This window comes from Oculina patagonica, chromosome 7, assembly GCF_052425735.1.
Source record: "Oculina patagonica isolate OP01 chromosome 7, crgOcupat, whole genome shotgun sequence".
Classification (NCBI taxonomy): domain Eukaryota; kingdom Metazoa; phylum Cnidaria; class Anthozoa; order Scleractinia; family Oculinidae; genus Oculina; species Oculina patagonica.
Window position 1 is genome coordinate 2,684,084 of NC_135764.1, and position 24,655 is coordinate 2,708,738.

General features: G+C 39.7%; 1 protein-coding gene across 2 annotated transcripts; it reads left to right on the top strand.

Annotated features, from left to right (window-relative positions):
* Nucleotides 1-789: 789 nt before the first annotated feature.
* Nucleotides 790-24,570, top strand: LOC144659624 (rap guanine nucleotide exchange factor 4-like). Of its 2 annotated transcripts, none has more exons than XM_078520095.1 (36): nt 790-987; nt 3,207-3,258; nt 3,828-3,918; nt 4,667-4,755; nt 4,981-5,051; nt 5,838-5,913; nt 5,993-6,056; nt 6,737-6,801; nt 7,271-7,502; nt 8,266-8,440; nt 9,636-9,750; nt 10,117-10,177; nt 11,629-11,705; nt 12,057-12,124; nt 13,223-13,301; nt 13,779-13,897; nt 14,488-14,579; nt 14,690-14,768; nt 15,565-15,648; nt 16,669-16,750; nt 17,028-17,110; nt 17,826-17,871; nt 18,111-18,195; nt 18,982-19,128; nt 19,504-19,601; nt 20,056-20,181; nt 20,352-20,438; nt 21,318-21,409; nt 21,792-21,882; nt 22,264-22,314; nt 22,535-22,574; nt 22,662-22,709; nt 23,285-23,349; nt 23,844-23,898; nt 24,118-24,172; nt 24,382-24,570. In XM_078520095.1, exons 1-36 carry the CDS (start codon nt 953-955, stop codon nt 24,452-24,454), a joined length of 3,048 nt encoding a protein of 1,015 aa, XP_078376221.1. In that variant the 5' UTR covers nt 790-952; the 3' UTR covers nt 24,455-24,570. The 2 variants fall into 2 exon arrangements, with proteins under 2 accessions (XP_078376221.1, XP_078376222.1); XM_078520096.1 differs by having other exon boundaries at nt 9,636-9,720.
* Nucleotides 24,571-24,655: the final 85 nt, after the last annotated feature.

Sequence of the window (24,655 nt, forward strand, 5' to 3'; positions counted from 1 at the left end):
ATTTTAGCATTTTTTGGCTTTTTGCGAGAATTTCTAGTAGCATTAAATGCCAGTTTTACTAGCATAATCGAGAAAGGCCTAGGGGGGGGGGGGGGGGGGGGATGAAAAATATTGAAAAAAATTGTTTGCAGGGCCTGGAAAGACAAAATAAATTGTTTGCAAAAACAATATGTATAATAAAAAATAGTAATAATTTCGAAAAAATGTTTGCAGAGGTGTTTAACCAAAAAAAAAAAAGTTTGCAGACGAAAATTTTTCATTCCCACCTCCCAAGAAAATAATGGTCCGTCCCTAAAAGACCCCCAGTACGGTACGGCCTGTATAACGAATCGGTCACGAATAACGGGGCGCCGCACGGCTTATTCGCGCGGATCACGCAAAATAGTCATGTATATCGCCCGGGATTGCCGTGAAATGGCTGTGCGAAATAAACGCTTGAACGATGAAGGAAAAAGAGCAGGTTCCTATCATCTTTTCTTCTTTGTTGATTTCTGTCGTTCGCGTGCTTATTCTGCGTGTTCCGCTACACAAATGAGGGCTTTTCACGCTTGATTAGTCAAAAGCTAGCGTGACCAACTAATGTTAAAATAATTAACAACAATTTGATGTCTGATGAAAGGTTTATAAAATAAAGTTGCTGTAACAAGGATACAAAAAATTCCAGTATTTATGAAGGTTAGAATTCAAAACTGTCCGCCATATATTGTGTTCTTTTGTAAGGATTCTGCCTTGCTCGGCGTATCTTATGATCTTTGTGACCCTGTCAATATCTATCCATTTGATTGGTCAATCTTCCAAATACGCGGCCTTTAAATTCACACTTTGTCTATTTCGCTTTGGTACTTTAATAGCGGAAAAGTTTGATATTTTTGCATATCATGAATTGAAAGCAACAATTATTGCAAAAACGACCCGAGCGAAAGAGAGTGCGTGTTTTCTCATTGCGTTGGCTATGGTCGCCGAATGGATTTCTTGCCTTGAAAAGAGGTAGGTAAAAAGTTCTAATATATTCTATTTCGCTAATTCTTCTGCATAGCAATAACAACATTTCCTTGACGGGCCATTAGCCATAAGTATCGTTGCTGTGGATCGTGCCGTGGATAGTGCAAATTTTCTCTTGTTAAACCGATGCAATACTGAGTTGCCAAAGTTAAACTAATTGTTGTAGTTCGAAAGAATTCATGATCAGTCCAGACAGAAAGCTGTTACAAAACGGAGTCATGCAAAGAAATGTGCGAAATTCAATTTGTGACAATTAAGGAAATGTTGTCTGATAAATCGTTCGCGTCTTCCATTGAAGTTTGCTATGATCGTTATAACACGAAAAAACGCATGTTATTCACGCATGCCGGTTAATCCAACTCGATAATGACCGACTGAATTTCTTCCAAATTGTCGAATGACTTTAAATTTCGTATGAAGAGTAGTAGGTTTAGTGATTGCATCTTTGTGGTCTCAGCAAGAAGGCTAAGGTCTATTTCAACCGAGAGTATTCATGGACCCTTCATGCTTAGGTCAAAAAGGGATTTATCATCAAAATTTTACTTGAATATTTAATTTTATTTTGTGTCTCTTGAACGAACTGTCATGGTCCATTTAAGCAATTGATTCAGGCGGCGGTTTAAGGTATATTGCATTTTTGTTTGTTTGTTCTAAATGACAGATTAAACTTTTGTGCAAAGGAATTACAACCAAAAGACAATTTTTAGTTTTAAAAATATTGTAAGAAACACAAGGCAACACTTCAATATATCGGTTTGGCACCAGAAGGGCTACTGAGCCAGTACTGTAGTGTCACATTATTGATCTTGTAAACGACAATTGAAATTCGTTGTTTGTCGAGAAAACAATAAGTGGCTATGTGCCAAAATGATAAATGTTGAGCTTACTTTGATAGTTACTTGTGTTGTGTTTTAACTGGCTTATTCAACGTGTTGCGAGAAAAAAAGCATAATTTATAATACCTCTGTGAAGGAACGCTGTGATCGAGTAGAGTTTGACCGACTTTTTTCATTGTACTAACGCCTGGGACTAACCGAGTTACAAAGGTATGGAAACTAACAACAATAGGCCGTGGCTAATTTGTGCAAATTACATGACAGGTTCGTTGTACGCTAAATATCTCTTGTTTAACTTGTTATCACAATGAAGAGACATAGAAAACACTCACCGTCTGTGAAATTACTCAGGATTCACAGTAAATCTCTCAAAAAAAACAATCAATTTATATTGCTGGCAAAGTAAATCACAAAATAAAAGGAAAAGGTGCAAATTGAAGTCGAATAAAAAATATTACTGTTTAAACCACAGGCCGCCCAAACCCAAGCTATGACTTAGGGACGGACCATTATTTTCTTGGAAGGGGGGGGGGGGATGACAAATTTTCCTCTGCAAACTTTTTTTTTTAGTTTATGCACCTCTGCAAACATTTTTTTTTTCGAAATTCTTACTATTTTTTGTTATACATATCGTGTTTGCAAACAATTTATTTTGTCTTTCCAGGCCCTGCAAACAATTTTTTTCAATATTTTTCATCCCCCCTCCCCCTCCAAAAAAATAATGGTCCGTCCCTTAGCTACCGTTAAAAAGAAAAAAGTCTGTGTTTAAGCCTAGTGACCCAGCAGGCCAGTGCTTTCTTCCGGTTTCAGGACCTTGAAACGAATAGGCGTTTTTCGACTTTACCCGGGACGGGACGCTAGCTCCACACAGAGTTATCTCTAAGCCTTCGCCTACAGGTGGAGAGAAGAACCGCAGTGTAAAAATGCCATTCCTAAGATCACAACACAATGACTCCAGCACTTGGGGTCCAGCACACTGACTAGGCAGCTTTGCCTCCCATAAGATAGACATATTTACTCGATAAATGATTTTTAACTTGTTAATTAATTAACTTGTTGTCCAGATTCATGTTACACATGCAATCACCTACCTTATTCTTACTTATTTTCGCGGGACATAATTTTCGCAATTTCCGCGACTTTCAAAAACTCGCGAAATTAAAGACCCGCGAAAATTTATTTCAAACGTTTTCTATTGTATTTTTTTTGTTAACTACGTAATATTTGGCGAAATCGCGAAAATTAAGTCCCCTCGTCCTCTCTTGGTCCCGCGAAATATGCCCGTTCCATTTTCGGGAAATTAAGTGACCGCAAAAATAAGAAACAATAAAAATAAGTATCAGTATCACCTCGTGTGTTTTCTTCTAGACCTACAGACAGAACAGGAGAAGATCTGGATATTATTTATTCCAGACTGAAGGTATGAGGAGTATGATTTGATCTTTCAGATCTTTGCCCGATTGAGGGCTTCTTTCAACATATTTTCGCCTTACGCTTAATTCGGTCATGACTAACATCTTATTTGACAACAGACTGATTGACTGACCGAAAAGTCAATTGCTCCAATCTGTTTGCTCAGAATTTTACTGAGCTTTCTAAACCAAACAACAACCAATCTAAGCAGAAAATAAACGAAACAACTCTAATAAACAATAACTTTAATTAAGAAATTCTGAGTTCTCCCAACAGGAGTCGAACAAATGACATTCGGCACCTATAGCCCGCACTGGATAGCCACTAAACTACAGTAGAGTTATGGGAGCTAGGCCATGTAACAATTTCACGCAGACTGCCAGAATGAGTTTTGATGAGCGAGAATGTGTGAAAAAATTATCAGAAGTTTATGTTTAAAAAATGAAATGAATACTTAGTAGAAAGTAAGAAAGATGTTCGTTGGATAGAGACACGAGCTAAATTCTTGCGGTTGTCATCACAGAGTTGTGTGACGGTATGACGGTCACTTTTGACACTTTGCCTATTTCCTCACAGGACCTGAAGGCACTGGAGCAATTTCACTGCACAGTTCTTCTGCAGATCTGTTATTATGCATGTTATCAGGACTTGGAGGAGGGAATAACATGTAAGTCTAGCTACCATAATTTAACAATTCGTTATCTAAAAAATACAAATTGCAAGAACTTAGCACTGAACCCTAAACTGTCGCAACAACTTAATAACGTTTATAGCGGCTTTTTACTTATGGCTGTCGTTAAGCGTAAACAAAGCCATTCGTTTATTACGTGAAATCTGTGCCAAGCGCGGGAAAACACGTAACAAGTGTGCCAAGCGGGGGAAAACATGCAACTAGTGCCAAGCGCGGGAAAACATGCAACTAGTGCCAAGCGCGGAAAACCATCCAACTAGTGCCAAGCGCGGGAAAACGTGCAACAAGTGCCAAGTGCGGGAAAAATGCAACCGCTGCCAAGCGCAGAGAACAAGAAACCCGTACGTATACCAAACGCGGGAAAACGTACAACCGGTACAAAGCGCAGGACGGCGCGCTTATTGAAAAGCCAAGGTTATGACTGGCATTGGCTCTGATTGTTTGTTAAAGAATCATGTTTGCTTGTTTTGTAAGAGCACACGGAACGAGTTTTTTAATCTGACTAAAGAAAGGGGGCAAAGCAACCGAGTGAAATGACAATGACAGTCAAATGAACTGAGACGCTCTTAGTAAGACAAAAAAAAGTAATGCGTTTCAGTATTTAGACTAAGTAATTACAGTCAAACGAAAGAAGCCTGGCCCAGTAACAGGCCTAGACTATCCTGAAAAACACTCCTTGGTCAGTCGTTTTATGTATTTTTCCATCTTTATTTTTCTTTCCCAGTGTTTCGTCAGGGTGATATTGGTTGCTACTGGTATGCAGTGCTAACTGGGACGCTTGATGTTAAAGTCTCCAAAACAGGAAAATCTGAGGTATGGATTCACAAAAACACCTGGTTAGAGAGATAGGTAGCGATTGCTGTCTAGAATTGTGGTTTATTGTAATTTGCGCGCCGCAGCAGTGTTTCTACGTCTCGCGCGTGAATCAGCAACCAGCAGGACCAGAACTAAATATGCACAGGCCGGACTAACGTATGTTTTTTACTGTTTGGCGATGTTTTTTACCGAAGTGATTCACAGTTTTTGATTTTTTGCTAGGATGCTGAAACCATTTGCAGTCTGGGACCTGGAAAGGTATTCGGCGAGTCAGTCCTAGACGATTCACCAAGGTATAAAATCACGTGTTCAGGGTGTCATGCGCCTATCATTGACACTAAAAATACCCATCTACCTCCCCACCGACAAAGTAGAATGGATCGCAAATAAAATGATTGAGTTGATAGCATCGACATAAAGCTCTGAAATGGCCGTTTTTATACTAGAGACGGGTTACCAGTCTAGACGAGCCAGTTCGGCAAAAATTTTGTTGCTCGTCTGGTTATGCGTCTCTAGTATAAAGACGGGCACAAGACGCGTTACCCGTCTAGACGAGCTTCCTTTCGTTGTCCGTCTTTCAAGACGAATTTCGAAAAGTAGCTCGTCTAGACGGGTAACTCGTCTTGTGCCCGTCTTTATACTAGAGACGCGTTACCTGACGAGCAACAAATTTTTGCCGAAGCTCGTCTAGACGGGTAACTCGTCTCTAGTATAAAAACGGCCAATTTTGTTTCCCAAAAAAATCTAAATTTTGTCAGATACACAAACCTTTGCGGCAAAGTTTTTTCTTCCATATGCGTTCAAGAAAAGAATTTTGGGAAAATTGTTTCCGCTACAGTGTTTTCTCGTTTAAGGAAGCCTTTAATTGAATAAATCAATTTTGGTGCGGACTCAACACAGAGCCTGGGAACGAAATAAAAAGCCTGACTGAATGATCCTCAAAGATCATATACCCAATCTCTTTAACTACGTGAAAACTATATGAGCACTGTGGAGTTTTTATAAAAAACTGCTATTTTTATAGTCCAGTTTTAACTTAACAAGTTTTTTCACTGATTTTATTTCTTTTTCTCCTTAAGGCACGCCACAGTTATTACCAGCGAATTTTGTGAGTTGCTGTTAGTGGAGAAGAAATATTTCCGTACCATTTGGGAGGTAGGTAGAAGTCTTTAAGCCTTACACAACCGGCATGAAGAAAAAAGACTAACTATTATGGCAAACTTTCTTTTTCCAGCGTAACAAGCGATATCTAGAGGATATTATAGCCAGTCCGACGTCTTCCTTCCTTGGAACACAAGGTAAGGTTTTAAGCATCGCTTTGCCTTGCAAGAATAAATTTCCCGGGACGTAGTCCTGCCTAGTATCAAAAATTCCCTTTCAGTTTCAAATCTCCCTCCTTATCCTTGTCTGGATAAGTTGTTAGTCCGTCGCAAGAAACCTAGTCTTGACAATTCGCTAGTACACGTCTATACTCCTGGACGGAGTGAGGCACTGTGAGAGTAAAGTGTCCTGCCCAAGAACAAAACTCGACGAAAACATCTTCTTCCTTGGCCATTTCGTGACAAGAAATACAATACAAACAGCGGCAACAAACATAACACCGAGTGGACTACGCATGGGTTAAAGAAAAAAGAAGAAAGAAAATAAACTAAACTTAACCAAACCATGCATAGTCCATGTGTTATGTTTGTTGCGCGTTTTGTATTTTATTTCTTGACAACACGATGATTCTGGTACCCTTTAGGCCACTGCGTATCACACAAAGAGCAACTACATGTAGCCAGTGCGAAGCGCGGGAAAACGTGTGCAACAAAGTCACGATTGTTTTCGGTTTTACTTCTTTCAACTTTTGATTTTGTCTTCTTTTACTAAGCGTAATACTTTCGTTCCTCAAGTGAAAATCGCTCAAGAGTGATAATACTTAACTATCTTTAATAGACTATTTTCAGAATTAAATCGTGTTTTAATTTTACTTTAGAAAAGAATGGCAAGCCTCCTGATGATAACAGTTCAGACGAAAAACACTTCTTTGCTATGATTGCCGTAAGTTGACGACCATGCCATCATATACGAAGTATATGACAGTCTTCGTTTCTGTTGTTGTTGTTGTGTCGTATGTGTTATAGAATTTGTTGTAACTGTTGTTGTTTTTGTTATAGGCCTCTGTAACTGCTGCCTCTAGTATGATAACGTCACATGCTCAAAATTCACCATCAAGCCTGGTTTGCGCGAATTATTCTCGACCCTCTGCCACGTGCACCTTCATGCAGTTTTCATGTGGTTATTATTTTCATCTGCACATGCTGCTTTGGGAATTTTTTCATGATAAAATTTATTTGTTTGCACTTCAAATGCGAGGCTTGGTGGTGAAACTAGCGACCACTAGCCAGTCTTACGTAAACATGCATAAGATCTTTTGCATTGCCGGTTGCTGTCATTGCTGTTGTCGTGCTGCTGCTGTTGTTGTTGTTGTTTTTCTCTATCCGTAACAAGAATCTTGTTTCCCCTACAGTATCCCACTGAAGCCTTGATGGAGGCCGGCCTGGTCCTACGCAACAAAATGCTTCTTCATCAATCCCCAAGACTCATGCGTGATCGAAAGCATGATAATGTTTTAATGAGTAGGAGCTTTATTGGATCAGAAGCAGTAGATTGGCTGACAAAGGTCAGTCCAATAGTTCATGGCCGTTTTCACGCTAATGCTATGCTACAGGCGCTCCTGGAAGCGGGTGTAATCATTCACGGTAAGAACTGGTACCTAAGTGCGAAAAACATTTTCTCGGAGGAGGGGTAAGGTGTGCCGCTCTGTAGCCGATATTTCAGGGTCGTCATCTAACGCTTACACTAACGGCTTCTTAAATGAAAACGACATTCCTTTTTATTTGTTTCCGTTATGTTTTGTTCTGACGGCAAGAATCAGCTACAGTTTCAAAGAGAAGGCAAGCCGGCTCTCGTACCCCCCCCCCCCCCACCCCGCGCATCAGTTGCGACCCCTATCCGTGGGGAGGGAGGGGAGGGCAACTTAGGCGCTCAAATTCATGATGTTTGGTTTTCAATTTCTAGAACCTTATCTATGATTGCTGCTTATTTTTCTGTATTTTGGACATATTGTCATATTGACAGTAATGACCATTCTGTGAAAGATGTTGTATATTTAAGTAATTAAGATGGAGCTGCGCTACGTCGCAGGTTGAACCATTATTTTCTCACAATTCCATCTCATTCCCTCAGCTACCTCTGTTGAAACACCACCTATGACAAACAGCCTTCAGTTAAATCATTGATCTTTCCTCTAATCATTGAATGAAGCCATCAGAATTAGCCAATTTCAACTTTCCCAATCAATTCTTAATAAATTCTTCAAAAACTGGAACGAGAAATTTAATACGTTCACTTCCGTGTACAAACGTTAAACGGCAGTTAGCTCGCGTTTTTGAGGGAACAAAGGTCCTTCCTGATTGTTTTCTTAATTTATTAGATTTAGGTATTTTTCTGTTTCATTCACAGTGGACCATGAATGCGAATTCAAAGACACAGACACCCTTTATCAGTTTGCAGTCGATGCGAATAAAGGTCAGAAGCCTGGGGACGAGACATACAGTGAAGAGGACCTTGTTGATGTATTGATCATGCTCAGTAGGTCTGGGCCCGATGCTCAGCTCAGAATGGCGCTGCGAAAACCGTGAGTTTACAGCTAAGCTATAAAGTACAACAAGAGGGTGAATACTTTATCGACTAACAAAGCAAGGAGCTTATTGTGCTGTCCGAAAAAAGGGATAATTCTCTAAAAACCGTATTATTTCTTAAGTAAACGCCGGATCTGGAATAAATGCCGGGTTTCAAAGGAAGAGTTGAAATTAAAACCCCTCAACAATTCATTTGAGGGATAAAAAGCTGTAGTTGTAATGGAAATAGAGTAAGTCTGTCAAAAATAATGTATGAAACCAAGCTAAACTCCAGGCTCGAATAAACTGCAGAAGTCAAATAAACGCCGGGGGCGAAACACGGTAATTACGAAAAAAATATTCTGTTGTAAAGCCTGGCCAAACGGTAACGTAAGTGGACGCAAGAAGTCGCAGGTTGAACTTGCGTCAATATACTCAAAGTAAATAGCAAGACTTGCGTTGACTTGCTTTGGGTGGCCATTGGCCAAACCGTGAAAAAACTTGCCTGCGTAGCTGGCGGGATTCGAGTGCGAGTGCTTGCTTTTAGACGGGCCGGCGAACGGCAAAGAGAGGGAACCGCGGAGCCGCGAGGGAATTGGGGAGGAGTCGAGCTGCGCCGCTCGCGGATCGCGGCTTCGTTTCGCCCGCTCGAAGCAAGCACTCGCACTCGACTCCCGCCAGCTACGCAGGCTATGAAAAAACTTGCCTTGACTTGCGTGCAAATTTGATCTTGACCAAAGTGATCGCAATTCAACGCAAGTGCACTTGAGTCCTGAAAATTTGCGTCCACTTTTGTCTTCGTTTGGCCTGGCCTTTAAAGTTAAGAGCGTTTTTATTCTGATCGCTGCATTGATTTCTCAGTGTAGATTTTTATTTCCTCGGTTATTCCGCAAAAGAAACTAGCTATGGCAAAAATTTGGCTATGTTTCTGTCTACAACGCTTAGTCGCGCGAATGTAACGTTCCTTGAACTCAGTTCATTCAAGTTTCTTTCACTGCACGTGGCCAGCAAATGAAAAGCATGTATTCTTCTATTAAGCCGTCTAAAAAAAATCTGTCCTTGCTAAATTTGCCAAACTATAGGATCGTAATTGGATATGTCTTTTTTTAAATAATATTCTGCGATATCTACCGATTTTAGTAGAATGATATCGCATCACGTGACAAGTGTCCAACCACCCGGGCTAAGATTGTTGTTATCTTTGCATTTCAGTTCCAATGAGAGAACTCAGGATGATTTGTCGTTAATTTATGATGAACTTGTGCACATAAAGGCTTTTCAGCATCTTTCGACTATGGTGAGCATTCCTGATAACACCAGCTCATTAGTGAGTGTATTTAATTTTCATAATAGGCAAGATAGTGTGTTAAGAAACCGCAAAATACTTTGTAAACGGCAAAACATGTTTCCGATGCGGCTCTATCCGTAACCAACTTACGTAGGAAGTAGACACATACCAAGAGCTTGGTTTTGCCAGTTGATGTCTAAAAATTTTATCTTACTAAGCAAATCATTTTCTAAATACAGTGACAAAAATAAGTAGTATATCACCCTACTAGGGAGATGAACAGCATTCTGTAAGAGTCAGCTGTTGCCTTCCTTTCACAATGTCTATAGCACTAGAAGGGTGGGAACGGGAAGAAAAAATTTACTGGCAAGTTAAATTATGATAACTTTTTTTCTTTGTCTTCAGGTTAAAAAAGAACTAGCTTCTGCTTTTGTCTTAGAATCCCATGACAGAAAAGGAACTGTGAGTAAGTATCCTGAAAGAAATGATATACTTTGACTGTGGAGGCAGGTAGCCAGTGACTTAAGCCTTTTTCATAGACATCTCCCAAGACGCATCTCTGTGAAGACGAGCTGTCGTCAGACATTACACGCGTGCAAAAGGGCTGCAGCAGATCTCTTTGATTTTTAAAAAATACTGACACTGTTCAGTATCGGTTAATTGTGTCGTTAGTACAGTTTGAAAGTCCTCATTTTCTCTGTCCACACTAGAACCTTGTTTCTGCTGACGTAAAAAACAAACAAATAAATTATTTTCTTCCCTTACCTTCCTTTCTCTTTTTTCCCCTCATTTCTTCTCTTCGATTTTTCTTATCTTGACTTCTTTTCTCTTCTCTTCTCTTCTCTTCTCTTCTCTTCTCTTCTCTTCTCTTCTCTTCTCTTCTCTTCTCTTCTCTTTTCTTCTCTTCTCATCTCTTCTCTCTTCTCTTCTCTTCTCTTCTCATCTCTTCTCTCTTCTCTTCTCTTCTCTTCTCTTCTCTTCTCTTCTCATCTCTTCTCTCTTCTCTTCTCTTCTCTTCTCTTCTCTTCTTTTCTCTTCTCTTCTCTTCTCTTCTCTTCTCTTCTCATCTCTTCTCTCTTCTCTTCTCTTCTCTTCTCTTCTCATCTCTTCTCTTCTCTTCTCTTCTCATCTCATCTCTTCTCTCTCCTCTCTTCTCTTCTCATCTCTTTTCTCTTCTCTTCTCTTCTCTTCTCATCTCATCTCTTCTCTCTTCTCTTCTCTTCTCTTCTCATCTCTTTTCTCTTCTCTTCTCTTCTCTTCTCATCTCATCTCTTCTCTCTTCTCTTCTCTTCTCATCTCTTTTCTCTTCTCTTCTCTTCTCTTCTCATCTCATCTCTTCTCTCTTCTCTCTTCTCTTCTCTTCTCTTCTCTTCTCTTCTCTTCTTTCTCTTGTCTTCTCTTCTCTTGTCTTCTCTTCTCTTCTCTTCTCTTCTCTTCTCTTCTCATCTCTTTTCTCTTGTCTCTTCTCTTCTCTTCTCTTCTCTTCTCTTCTCTTCTCTTCTCTTCTCTTGTCTTCTCTTCTCTTCTTTCTCTTCTCTTCTCTTCTCTTCTCTTCTCTTCTCTTCTCTTCTCTTCTCTTCTCTTCTCTTCTCATCTCATCTCATCTCTTCTCTCTTCTCTCTTCTCTTCTCTTCTCTTCTCTTCTCTTCTTTTCTCTTCTTTCTCTTCTCTTCTCTTCTCTTCTCTTGTCTTCTCTTCTCTTCTCTTCTCTTCTCATCTCTTCTCTCTTCTCTTCTCTTCTCTTCTCTTCTCTTCTCTTCTCTTCTCTTCTCTTCTCTTCTCTTCTCTTCTCTTCTCTTCTCTTTTCTCTTCTCTTGTTTCTCCTCTTCACTTCTTTTCTCTTCTCTGTTCTGTTTTGTTCTCTCTCTTCCCTCCTCTTCTCTTTCATTTCCTTTCTTTTTCCCTTTTTTCTTGCAGTGTTTAACGAAGGGGAAGAAGGCATGTCATGGTTCATTATCCTAAAGGGCTCTGTGAATGTAGTGGTTCATGGAAAGGTAACGTTTTAATTTAATGCCCGCGGCCCTTATTCTATTGTGGGAGCTCAAGGAGCGCGCTTGTTTTTTCTTACGATATAAGCATTTGAATGTGTGAAAGATATTAGAGATCATTCATATGAAGGATTTGTATCTAACACGAAAATAACAGTGGAGACAATTTCATGCAACAAATTTTAGTTCTTTTTTATGCGGAAATGGAGTGCGTAGTTAGAAGGACGATACAAAAGCACTTTTGAAAGGGACAATTTTTAAAAAGAGTGTGCTATAAATCCTCATTGCTCGCAATATCTTTTTGGATAATTTTCCACTGCGCTCACCATATTTGCCTGTATTTTTATCAATCGTAAGGGCGTGGTATGCCAGCTGAACGAGGGAGATGACTTTGGAAAACTTGCTCTTGTCAATAACGCTCTAAGGTAAGAGTTTAACGTACATTCATTATCAGAAGCCATTATCTTATTTTAGGTCGTTTATCTCGTATATATCTTGTATATATCTTATTATCTACTCTCCTTAGGGACGGACCATTATTTTCTTGGAGGGGGGGGGGGTGATGACAAATTTTCCTCTGCAAACTTTTTTTTTTTTTTTTTTTTTCGAAATTCTTACTATTTTTGTTATACATATCGTGTTTGCAAACAATTTATTTTGTCTTTCCAGGCCCTGCAAACAATTTTTTTCAATATTTTTCATCTCCCCCCCCCCCCTCCAAAAACTCCTTCAAAATTGGATACCCTCTATTTCGTAACCCTTTTTATACCATGCCATAGAAAATACAGCCAATCAGAATACAGGAAAGCCGTTGTATATTCGACGGTATTCAACCCAACCTTCCCATAGTGCGCTGCGACTGTATTCTCGACGAAATTTAGTAAGCGTGAATTTTTGATATGGCATGGTATAAAATAGTTATACAACACTTTCTCGTGGTATACTATGGAATATCTCCACTTGTCACTTGTATTGTTCTTGGTATACACACTCGCCTAAAGGCTCGTGTGTATACCGAGGAGGGAAAATACAAGTGACTCGTGGGATATTCCATAGTATACCACGAGAAAGTGTTGTATAACTAGTATAGTCCAGACTAATATAACAGATCCTTCTTCCTTTTCCACCCCTCCCCATCCCAATGTTGCGTAAAAAAGTTTCAGTGAACATTCCTTCAAAGTTCAACATTGTGCGGGGGAGAGGAGGGTGGAAGGAAATAAATGTCACGCGCACTCCCATGTCACGCAAATAGATGCCACCGTGTCAAGTCTTTTTGAAAAAGATTGTAGCCTTACTGATATAACCTATCCCATAGCTGAACGGAACTTGCAAGAAAAGTACGAAATCTTGAATTGATGATAGGTTTAGGTTTTAACTATTACCAGCTATTAGTAAAAGGCTTACCTTGTTGATGTCATCCAATCCGAGAGTACATAACTGGCCGCACGATAATAACTTCTTCAAATATTGTCATCCTAAAGTCATGACAGAAGTAGTTGAGCAGTTGAAAATGTTTTCTACAGGACGGCCACAATAGAAACTTCTCAGGACAATTGTCATTTCTTGCGGATAGGAAAGGAAGATTTTAACAGAATCCTCAGGGTAGGAAAAATTGCTTGGAGTAATGACTGATTGTCCCCAACTGACCAACCGAACGAACGACCGAACGAACGAACAAACCACCAACCGATCAAACGAACGTCGAACAACCGACTACTGAACTACCCGAACGACCTAGACTTGCACCAAGTCGCCCTCTCTTAGGAGAATCGGCGAACGATGGGAACCGATATGCGTCGCGAAGCGAGTCGAACAAACAATCGACCAACCGACCGACCGACCGACCGACCGACCAAAACAAAGTATGAATGAATGAACGAACGAACGAACGAACGGCCACCGACCGAGAAACGACTGACTGTCCGACGGACGGGAATAATCGACAAAAAGACCGACTGACCAATTTATAAGTGACCAGATGCATGATCAAATAAACTTAAATTGATCCATTCAATTCTGCTTGCTATTCTGCTTGCTTGCACGCAAGCTTTATTAATTTAATTCACGCTCTTTTCTTAGGACGTTGACACGAACACAGTTCGTCTTAAAGAACATGGTCAAGACGTTCTTGTCTTAGAAAAGATGAACATTGCTTCCATATTTGCAAACGAAGGACTCCGAGCGTCTCAAACGCAGAAGTGAGTGTTATTTAAGTTGCCCTCAAAATCCCATTGTATAATTCAATTGAAACGGATTTTAACCCATAATCTCGGTTTCCCCCTATGATTATGTACAAACTGCGAAGCCATAGGATAGTTCAATTTATACCCGATTTATGCTGGCCTCCTGGTTAGTGCATGGAGAAGTCGTTGGAAAATGCTGGAAGGGGAGTAGATAACTTGCTACGGACTAGCATTCCATGCAGAGGTAAAACAAATGCCTGCTGTGGAGCCAAGTGGCTCATAAGGTCGGAGCCTTATCTCAGTTTCTGTAGCCACTATATACTGCAGCACTTTTTTGCTCTTTTTCTGGGTGGAGTGAGCACTGCGAAAGTTAAGTATCATCTTGCCCAAGAACACAACAAGATGTCCTCAGTTAGCCGGACTCGAACCCGGAACGTTCGAACCGGAGATCTACGCGCTAACCATTTGGCCAGCGAGTTTTCTACAGAAGCCACGAACGGGCTTGACTTTAGAGCAGTATGCACGATAAGAATATGAACGAGGCTTAAAAAAATTAAAATTGTCTTCATATAAACTGTAGCTAACAAATGACAATGAAATGACAGTTGTTTCAGATACTCTGTTATGGCTGGCACTCCAGAAAAAATGGTGGAATATCTTTTAGAAACGAGAGTGGATAACACAAATAACTTCGACGGTAAAGACAATATCTATATTTTTTCTGAATTGCTTATTATATTTTATCAAATTTTTTTACTGTTGTTTTGAGTTGTTCTTTTACGCTGACGTGTTTTTTTTTTTTTTCAGATCAATTCTTAAACGACTTCCTGGTTGCCTTTCCAATATTCATGACTACAGACTCGTTATGCCGCGAGCTGCTCTCCAAATATCCTTTTTATATACTCGCAATGTCACGATAAATTACCATTGAAGGACTCCCATATGAGCGACAGGGTTGCTCGTCCGAAAATTGAATTAAACCCCTATAGGAGACCAATCTGGGTGTGGCTCAAGATTTTTCTGTCTTATCAGTCAGATAGCCAACACAGTACATATGACGGCGTTTTTCATTTCTTCACGTGCAAATCTAAACGAGGCTTCGACAGCTACAAATATTTTCGCAATTTACCCTCCCGAACCGAGAGGACCAGCACCCTTGTCCTTTTTATATGGGAGTTCCCCTGGGGGTGCCGGGAGTCCTTCCCGGCAAGGCCTCCCTCCTCTGCCAGAAGGGCAATTATTTTGGGATGTACAGATATTACCAAACACCGCGTTATGTACACCTCGTTAATATTACGACCACTTCCTTATTGAATTTTAGCGTAACACAAATGAGCAACCCTTCCATTCGCGCCCGATCACTTTGTTTATATCTTGCTCTCGCGCTTCTGTTTTTTTTTTTATTTTGCCCGCTCATTCTCGACGAACTTAAAGGAAAAAACGCACGTCTGAGAAAAGACAATGGAGTGGGATAATTTCTTGAGATAACTGAAAAACACTTTTATTCCCAACTGTGATCGACTTGTAGTTTCTCCGCACAGTATCAGCTCATTGTCAAGCGAGTATACGTAGCTGCCAATTAGTAAGGGGAATTCATATTTTGAGCCTGTTTGTTTCAAGGAAGTATGGTGTATGGGAAAAAACCTAGATGAAAAACGTTATTCTCCTTAGCATTGGCTTACTTATGACAGAACAAACTCTTTGATCATTGGCCAAGACGAGAACAGAAATATTACCACTGAACACAAAGTGGTTATCAAGAAAAGGTGACATGGAGTAATGGACCATTCCTGGGTTCACTTTTCCCTCTGTTTTAGATCACATTAAACATCCTTTATATGCAACTCAATAGGCCAATTCCGATATATTAAAATTCTAGCCTGGCCCCAATCGGCTCGGGAGAATAAAACAAAAGATATCACGTCGAGTTTGATGAATAAATCAATTTTTTTTGGTTTTATTCCCCCAAGCCTCGGAGCCAAGTTAGAATTTTATATATCGATCGGAATTGGCCTATTTTATTTCCAGGGAAATGAACCTGCTCTTTCTCGTATGACAGGTCTTTTACTGGCATCGAGCCTCGTTTTGAATTCGAGGCAAGAATTAACTTAAAAAGGGCATGATTTTTTTTTTTTGGAAAGAATTAACTTGGAAATGGCCTCATGCTTAACCTAAATTCAGTGTTGGTAAATTTAATAAATCGGCCACATTTTTCAATAGACTATAGAAGTTACGCCATAAAAGCATTCGATTCGATAGTCAAATTATTTCACAGCGGCCAAGTATTTCCCTTAATGCCTCGATTTCTGTAGTCTATAAGAATGTAGACTATGCTACTTGAAAATGTAGTCGATTTGCTTTTTCTGCAATAACATTGAAACTTTACGGCGAACCATGACAGGCTGCCCTAAAGATACTGAACAAATTTATGACTCCAGATTTTTTAAAGTTTTCTTGATTTGTTTTTTTTTAAAGTCGTTGCGATGGTCTATGCTTTCATAGAACATAGTTTCATAAATAACATCATTTTCTTTTGGGACACAGCGGGCAAGATAACCTCATCACAGCACAGGATTTGCTTTAACTTGCCCCCTTGTAGAGCTAGCCTGCGTGGCCGGCGTTCAAAGGGGAAGGAGAAGGGGAGTTAATTCGCTCTTTCCTCGCACCTCGCGCTTCGCGCTCAAACTCCCCTTCTCCTTCCCCTTTGAACGCCGGCCACGCAGGCTGTTGTAGGGTTAGAAGACTCGGCAAACAATTTCGTCTTATGAATAGTTGTTGTTTTTCAGAGTCGTCCAAATGGCGCTTCGCTGGTGTTATTTGGCGGGAAATCTATTTTTGGAAGAAAAAAGTATTTGCATGTTTGTTGAGGTGAGGATACAAATATTGCGACAAAGCAACCTTACAGAAAATAAAATAACAGTGCTAAGTGCAAAATAACTTAAAACAACTTAAAAAAAATACCAGTGAAAATAAATATTGGTATGGTATAAGCTTGGAAAAATAGAGTGGGAAAGATTTTTCTTCAGTTAGTAATCATGGCATGAAACAAGCTACTCAGCATTCTTGTCACAACAGACTAGATAAATCTGGAATCATTGCCAACATGGGAAACATTTTGAATCGGGGTATTTTTGTTTCCTTACAGAAACTGATGAGATCGTTGGAACAGGATGAGCTACTTAATGAGTTTTTTCTACTTAGGACAGCAATACTCAAGCTTCATGAAAGGTACTCCCACAGTCCAAGGGCCGGTAACGCTACAATACGCGTGCCTAGCTTTGAAAGAAGAGAGGCTTTAAACCGCTTCCGTTCCAGAAATATCGTGGGCTCTGGGGACAAGGATGGGGTTTATATATAGTTTGTTTTACAGTTGTCTGCTTCATTACCAGGCCTTTCAGCAGAGGCGAGGCTAGAGTTCAGTTTGGACTTTAAAAAGGATCACGGTTTAATTACAAACCTAGCTATCTACTTTTCATGTCTTTATGTTTTTGTAATCCGTTTAGTAGTAGATAAAATATGAGCGGGAGATCTGTATGGGCGTTTACAATGGCGAGCCGCTAGGCGAGCCATTGTAAACGGCCATACAGATCGGACGCGAATATTTTATTCTACTTGTGAAATGAAAACAACAAATTGAATGTAAAGTATTGTTATGCGAATCAGTAGAGATCTGTATCAAAAGTTAATGAATACTAATTAGCTGAACAGGAGTTTGTATCAAAAGTTAATTCTTTTGTCTGATTTGTATTGGGGTTTACAGTTGTGTACATGTGATCTGAATACTGTGCTGGGATTGGTTTGCACCCTCATGCATTATTAATGAATTTTACAATGATATTTATCAAAGTCAACTAAAATCTCGCTACTCACAGAGGCTTCGTTGCATTCACATTCAAATGATCGGTGAGTTTATAAAACTGACTTTTCGTTTGCTGCTCCTCAGATTTCCCGATGATGTAGTTACAGATGGTTCTTTGACTGCTCCAAAGGTAACTCAATAATCATTTTAACTGTTGACAGGAGCAGTGGGCCAATGACTTATTCTACAAATGGTGGAAGGCGCGGTGGCCTTGTCGTTAGTGCGCTGGACCCCGGAGCGGGGACGGAATTTGCTCTGGGGACTAAAATGTCGACAAACCAGCTTTGCCCTCTTGCTTACGTTAACTTAGCGCAATTGAAGTAAAGACCGTTACACTAAAACAAACCAAAAAATATTCTAATTACACAGGGCCGTTCTCAACATCGGCGCATGGGGCTCGCCGATATTACACAGGGCCTAACGGAGTATAAATCAATCCGAGGAACCGACCAAAGTAAGTGCATTCATCACCCTAGTTCCCAAGATATTATTGGCAGCCTTCCAGAATTTATTTTTGGCGGTATATAGTTTAGAAAACGAGTAGTTAATTAGCGGTAGAAATATCTAGTACTGTTTTTTAGATAAAACGAAATTTTCCTATTATAATGGTCATTCAGTTGCCTCGTAAGAGGATCCTTTTTTTGCCTAAATCCCATTTCCCACCTCATTGTTTTCCCAAACTTTTCCAAATCCAAGTTAACGTTCCATTGTGTTTTTGTTTGCGATTTTCAGTCCCAGTGACCCAAATCCTTTTTCCCCAGTGAAAATTTGCCCAAATCTCAGTTCCCATTTTACCTCTTCAGGCTCCTCTTGTAAACCGGCAGCAGTGAGAAACTGCTTATGTGGTAGTTATTTTGCCAATAACAAGCTGTTTCTCCGCCAATTTGAAGTTTAGATCTCGTAATCAACGAAAACAAACAACGTTTACTAGCCTACTGCATTTACACCGCCACCTTCACAATGTACACTTGGGCGTTTTGGGGTTTTCACTAGACTACGAGCAGTCCCTATTTTTTCGCAGAGTCCGTCGAGCATTCGCCGAAAAAATAAATGACCGCGCACTCTGCGAAAAAATAGGGACTGCTCGTAGTCTAGTTTTCACTGGTTGCTAATCATTTTACTGTATTCTTGTTTCAGATATTTTCCGTGTGTTTTGTGCTGATCACACATACACCACATACACTTGGGTAGCCTGTGGCTTCCACTGGTTGCTAATCATTTCACTGTATTCTTATTTCAGATATTTTCCGTGTGTTCTGTGCTGATCACACATATACCACAGTAGCATTACCATATAACGCTACAGCTCAGACCATTGTTAATACCGCGGAAGAACGTGTACTGTTGGGCGATGACTGCGTTCTGTGTGAGGTTAAATCTTCGGGAGGTTTGTAATAACAAAGTACATAAAATTATGCTAAGAAGCTGGGTAGCTAAGAAGAGACCTTGTCTTGTAATCTCTGCTGGAGATCCCGGGTGCCAGCTCTGTTTCCTGCCTTAAACTAGATTTGTTACAGGTTGTCCCGAACTTCAGAATTTATAGCTAGCTGCTTAGCTTCACGTTTGCCCCACAAGCTTCTACCTCTAAACACAAACTTGTCAGTATGTAAATAAGCTCGTTTTTGGTCATTGGGCCAACCCTCATAGCATTTAGTAGATGATTCTGTTGTACTATGAAAACACTTTGTACGGTATGTAACATTCACGCCATTTTAGAAGAAAAAATCAAAAGTACGTTTTGATTTTATGTTCGTTTTCTCAGAGCGCGTCCCATTCAAGCCACACGAAATTTGTGTCACGACAGGATTAAGTGTTAACGGAAGACTCTTCATCGCGCCACGAGAACACTTGGACTCATTGGTAAGACATTTAAGCCAATCAAAGACGACTTTACAGTTGCTACTATATCTTTTTGATGGTTTCCCATTCCTCGGCCAATCGAAATTCAAGTTAGTCCGAGAGGCGGGGATGTCAAAGGAGCCACGTGCAGATACATTACACGTGCGACTCTTTGATTGGCTGAGGGGCCAAGAAAAGCAGCTGAAAGTTAACACAATTTTATTACTCTGGAAGCGGTAAGAATTTATGCTCATAAGCTGCATGTCTGGCTGTTTGTAAAACAACACAAACTGTATCACAAGCATATCTGTTGAAACGTTGTCGTCTCTGTAAGCTGAGGGGATATTTTAGCTTTATAATGGGAGAAAAAAGTTAAAGAAATTTTTAACTTTTAAATAACCTTCCCCGCGTTTTTATGTTCTCGGTTTTTTTTTTAATGCTCAAAATAAACTTTTATGTTCCATTTCTGTCCCAGACCCCCACTCCTGATCAAGAAGGACCAACAAGCAGTAATCTCACATTCCTGGAGTCAGCAAGTTCCAAAGAGCTCGCGTATTACATTTCACAGTATGACTACGAGCTCTTTAATGCCGTAAATATTGTAAGTATCTGACGTTTCGTATTGTTTTGCGATGTAGTTTCAGGAGTATTAAAGCTTTCCGGCATCTTGTAGGGGCAAGGCCTGACAAAACGCTGATAAATTTGGCGCAGGGAAATGTTTGACCAGACTTTATTTCATGCTAAATCTCTTCTATGATATATTTTTTGCAGCACGAATTTATTTTTAACATTTTTGGGAAAGAGAACTTCAACCAGATAACAGCGAACCTTGATTTGCTACTCAAACGGTTCAATGAGGTGAGACACTTCAGTGGTACTTTACACGAGGTATTTATTTGCTGCCAGCGAGTAGCGATTTTACTATTGCTTCGGCTCTGTTCTACTATAGATTAAAGCAATAGCAAATGTATTTTGATTGGCTTGAACATGTCATGTGACCTCTTTTCGACCAATGATAGCGCTCAGACGACAGTCAATCAAAAATTATCCTCGACGTTCCCTCTTCACGCGCAAAATTCCTCTCTTGTTCGAGAGACGTCCGAAATTCGACATGAAAAATCCCATACTGAAGACGTAAGTCTACAGAGATTCGTGTTGTGTCTCTAGTGAGCAACGCAAATGGACGTAGTTGAGTTGCCTGAGGGAAAAGCTATGCTATTAATTGCGTTATCGTGAAGGTATGAGCATTCTCACCTTTTGCTACAACTTGTTTTAGCTTCGAAATAATTTTCCAATTTTTCAGCATTTTCGCATTTTACACCCCTTTTCCCACCAAAATTACACACGCACCGTTTTCTGGAAAGTCTCGCATCGAAAGTCGTACTCGTTACGTATACCAGCCTACTTGGTCAACTATTAAGGAAGTTTTCAGTCCGTTTGGCAGATTTTCGTAAACTAAAATATTCAATACTTATGACGCAGCACGTCAGAGATCCGTCTCTGATTGGTGGATCCTTGCGCGCGAGAATTCAAATCCATAAAACGACCAATCAGAGACACTACACGGATCTTTGTACAGCTACGTCATCAGTTTGGAATTTTTCAGGTCGAATTTAAGACAACTGTTGAGAAGAGAAAGTTTTGAGTGGGAGAAGAAAGCGTTTAGTTACTCAGGTTACTCTTTTTGTTCAATTTTTGAATAATAGATAGTTATTTTCAGCTGCCTTCGTTTTTCAGGTGCAGTTGTGGGTCGAAACACAGATTCTACTTACACAGCAACTTAACAAAAGAGTTTATTTGTTGAAAAAGTTCATCAAAATTGCCGCGCAGTAAGTATCTTTTGGCTTGATAGATCGTTTTTCAGACAGGAAATTCATTGCATGCTGGGTCGTTCGTGTTCACTGTTTTTTTATTATTTATATGTTTTTGGAAAGCTGTAGAGAAAAAGAGTTCTGTAATAAAAAAAATGCACACGGTTTTCTTTTGGAATGTTAGTGGTTGGAAATTTTTATGCTTCGCCTTTCTATTGCAAAACAAATTGTTATTGAGCTCTCAGCTCATCTACAGTTCAAGCCCCTGATATTAAATAGCCATCTAATATACATATATCATAGAACATGACTTTATTACACTTGACCAGAAGTACATAATATGTGTAGCTCTGTCGTGGCAGGATTTTTTACTGATTGTAGTTTTCTGTTTATGTTACAGCTGTAAGGAATACCATAACTGGTATTCGTTCTTTGCTATTGTTATGGGACTCAATAGTGTTGTAGTGAGCCGCTTATCACAAACATGGGAGGTGAGTGCTTGGAGGAGGGGCAGAGCACGATCCAACTTCACTCTCAACTCCCTCACGTGGACTAAGCACACATTCACCAAATCTAAAAAGGCAACCGCAAATAACACAAAATAAGCCGCAGAAAACACTATCTACTGGTCAGATCCATGGGACGATCAAGTGGTCAAAATAAGTAAAGAACGTTAACGAGAAATGAAATTCGCTATCTCTCGTTTTGTGTCCGATAGCTATAGGCGCTTCGAGACAGAGGGGAGGGTGGAGAGACTGAGGAAGGACAGAACAAAAAGCTCAAAAGCGCTCATTATCTTCCTTTCCAATCCCTCGTTATTGCTCGTTGCTGTTGTTGTTTTAGTTGTATGAAAACTATTTTTTTCTGTTTAGAAATTACCAGGCAAGTTCAGGAAAATCTATGAGGAGTTTGAAACTACCTTGGTAAGAAATCTTTTTGCTTTCTTTTGACATGCTGTTGGTTTTGGGAAACAAGCTTTCAGCCAATCAAAGAGACGACAGCTGTACATGCGTATGTATCCGCGCGTGACTAAAAATTTAAACTCTCCTGTTATTTTTTTTTTTTTTGAAAAATTCATAAGATTTTTTAAGAAAGGGCGTGTTTAAGGATAATGTTAATACGCAAACTACACTTTATTTTTAGGAGCCATCCAGAAACCATCGCGTTTATCGACTTTTAGCTGGTGAGTTCACTGTCAATTGAACAACGTTTTCCTTGCTATTATGAGACTGGAAGCTTTGACGATTAATCGTTTTACCTTTTTTTGCAGGAAAAATGAAACCTCCCATCTTACCATTTATGCCACTACTGATGAAAGGTATGTTCATCTTAGACGACCTGTTCACAGCTAGAGATATATAAATGTTGTTATAGCGATTTCTCACAAATAGATCACACATATAGTAAAGCGTATTCTCGGTTTTTCTTAAGGCGTCTTCTCTTGTTTCGGCTCCCCTGAGCCAAGAACATGTGGAGACAAACTATAAGCAAAAGCTATTTTGGCCTTATCATCCCAAGCCTTTCAGTGACCTGAATAGGCCTTATTCGATTCTCGGATCGGACTGGAGCAGCTGCAATGGAGGCAATGCGGGAGATTTTCAAATGCAAATGACATGAAGTTGTAATGATATTCCCCCGCATGAGCCCCATGCAAGCAGTCCAGCCAAACGAGATACGAATATGGTCTATTGGACGCACCTTCCGCGCCTTTTTGTCGTGCAGTTGTTTGATTCTTTTGGCGGTGCTTGCTGTGTCATATGTGTTATGTTCGTTGAATTTAACTGAAGAATCTTTATTATTTTCTTCTTTGTAGGCTGGACACGATTTTAAATTGGATGGATTTTTTTTCTCAGCTAGAAGATATGACTATTTTCTTTTTTTTTTCATATATAGACATGACATTTACAGATATAGGAAACAAAACACAATTTGATAATCTGGTGAATTTTGAGAAAATGGTAAGTTTATTTCTTTCATTTAATGTTTCTTAACCAGTGACCTGACTAGCTCATTTTCACTTGTCTGAAAACATTTGAAACGGGTGCGGATCAATGATCCGAATAGCGAAGCGCGCGAGTGACGTCATAACTCAGACAAGACTCGGACAAACAAACCTAAATGGCGGACGATTTTCCAAATGGAAAAGACTTTCGAAAGCAGCCGGTATTCCTAAAAGACTTTTAGTAAACGAAAACTTCGCCTAGATTCCTTCTTTTCTTTCGAACACGCTGATGTTTTCTGAGCCTCGTGGCGGTTATATTCATTTGCATTCTATTTTTAGAGCTCGCGCGCTTCGCTATTTGCGATATCGTTCACATTTTATCATTTAACTGTTGTTTACTGTTCTTTTTGAAATCCGTTAGTGCCTAACTACAAATAAAAAAGCACTTATATCTTCATGGTATATGCTGCAACCCATAAAAGTAATACTAATGGAGTTTTTGATTTTCAGCGAATGATCTCCTCCACAATTCGACTCATCCAGTACTGTCGCAGGGAACCTTTCAGTAAGTAGATTAGCTTTAAATCTTACGCCTTGAATAGAAGATTCTTACCGTCGCCCTCTTGGATTCAATTTTATGATTATTTTCCTGGACGTTCCTATTTAGATCTAACCGACATGACGGCGTTATGTTCGAGCTTACTGTATTTTTATGATTTTTATCATTAATGCCCTATTTAACGGGAAGTTCAATCAAAATCTTTTCTTGCTCTTGTCTTATCAGAGGCTGAACCTCCATCTCAAGTGAAAATGGCTCAAGAAATCACCATTTTTGTGAGGTATGATAAATATGATGACAAACCCTCGATATGTTTAACAATCTTCTTGGCCAATATTACGTGCAACTGTTTCGTTAGTTCTCCAAACTTCTCAACTAATCAATACAGTAGGTCAACAACTACACGTGCAACAATGTAACATATTTCTGAGAGCTAGATAAAAGCCACATCGGGTTAATGCTACATTTATTTTAAAAATTATTCCACAGAAACTTACACGTGATCGACAACCAGCGCGCTCTTACCCAGCTCTCTCACAGAATAGAGCCAAGAAAAACATGAAGAAAATGGTGATGAAGGCCAACAGTCATCTGACAGAAAGCCTAAACTGTTTATGACAAATTCCCAGTTCCCTTAAATATTTTGTAGTTTTTTGGTTCATTCAGTTTATCCATGTATATGTTGTATACATTATAACGTTGATCTGTCTGTCATCGCTCCCGACCAGTTTGGCCGCTTTCGCGAGACAACAAAACTGGTCAG

Excerpts from the sequence above, each read along its gene's own strand:
- LOC144659624 (XM_078520095.1), top strand. The coding sequence starts at position 953 with ATGGTCGCCGAATGGATTTCTTGCCTTGAAAAGAG. Across the intron at positions 5,914-5,992 it reads ATTTCCGTACCATTTGGGAG|CGTAACAAGCGATATCTAGA; the intron begins GTAGGTAGAAGT and ends TTCTTTTTCCAG. Across the intron at positions 21,883-22,263 it reads GCTTATCACAAACATGGGAG|AAATTACCAGGCAAGTTCAG; the intron begins GTGAGTGCTTGG and ends TTTTCTGTTTAG.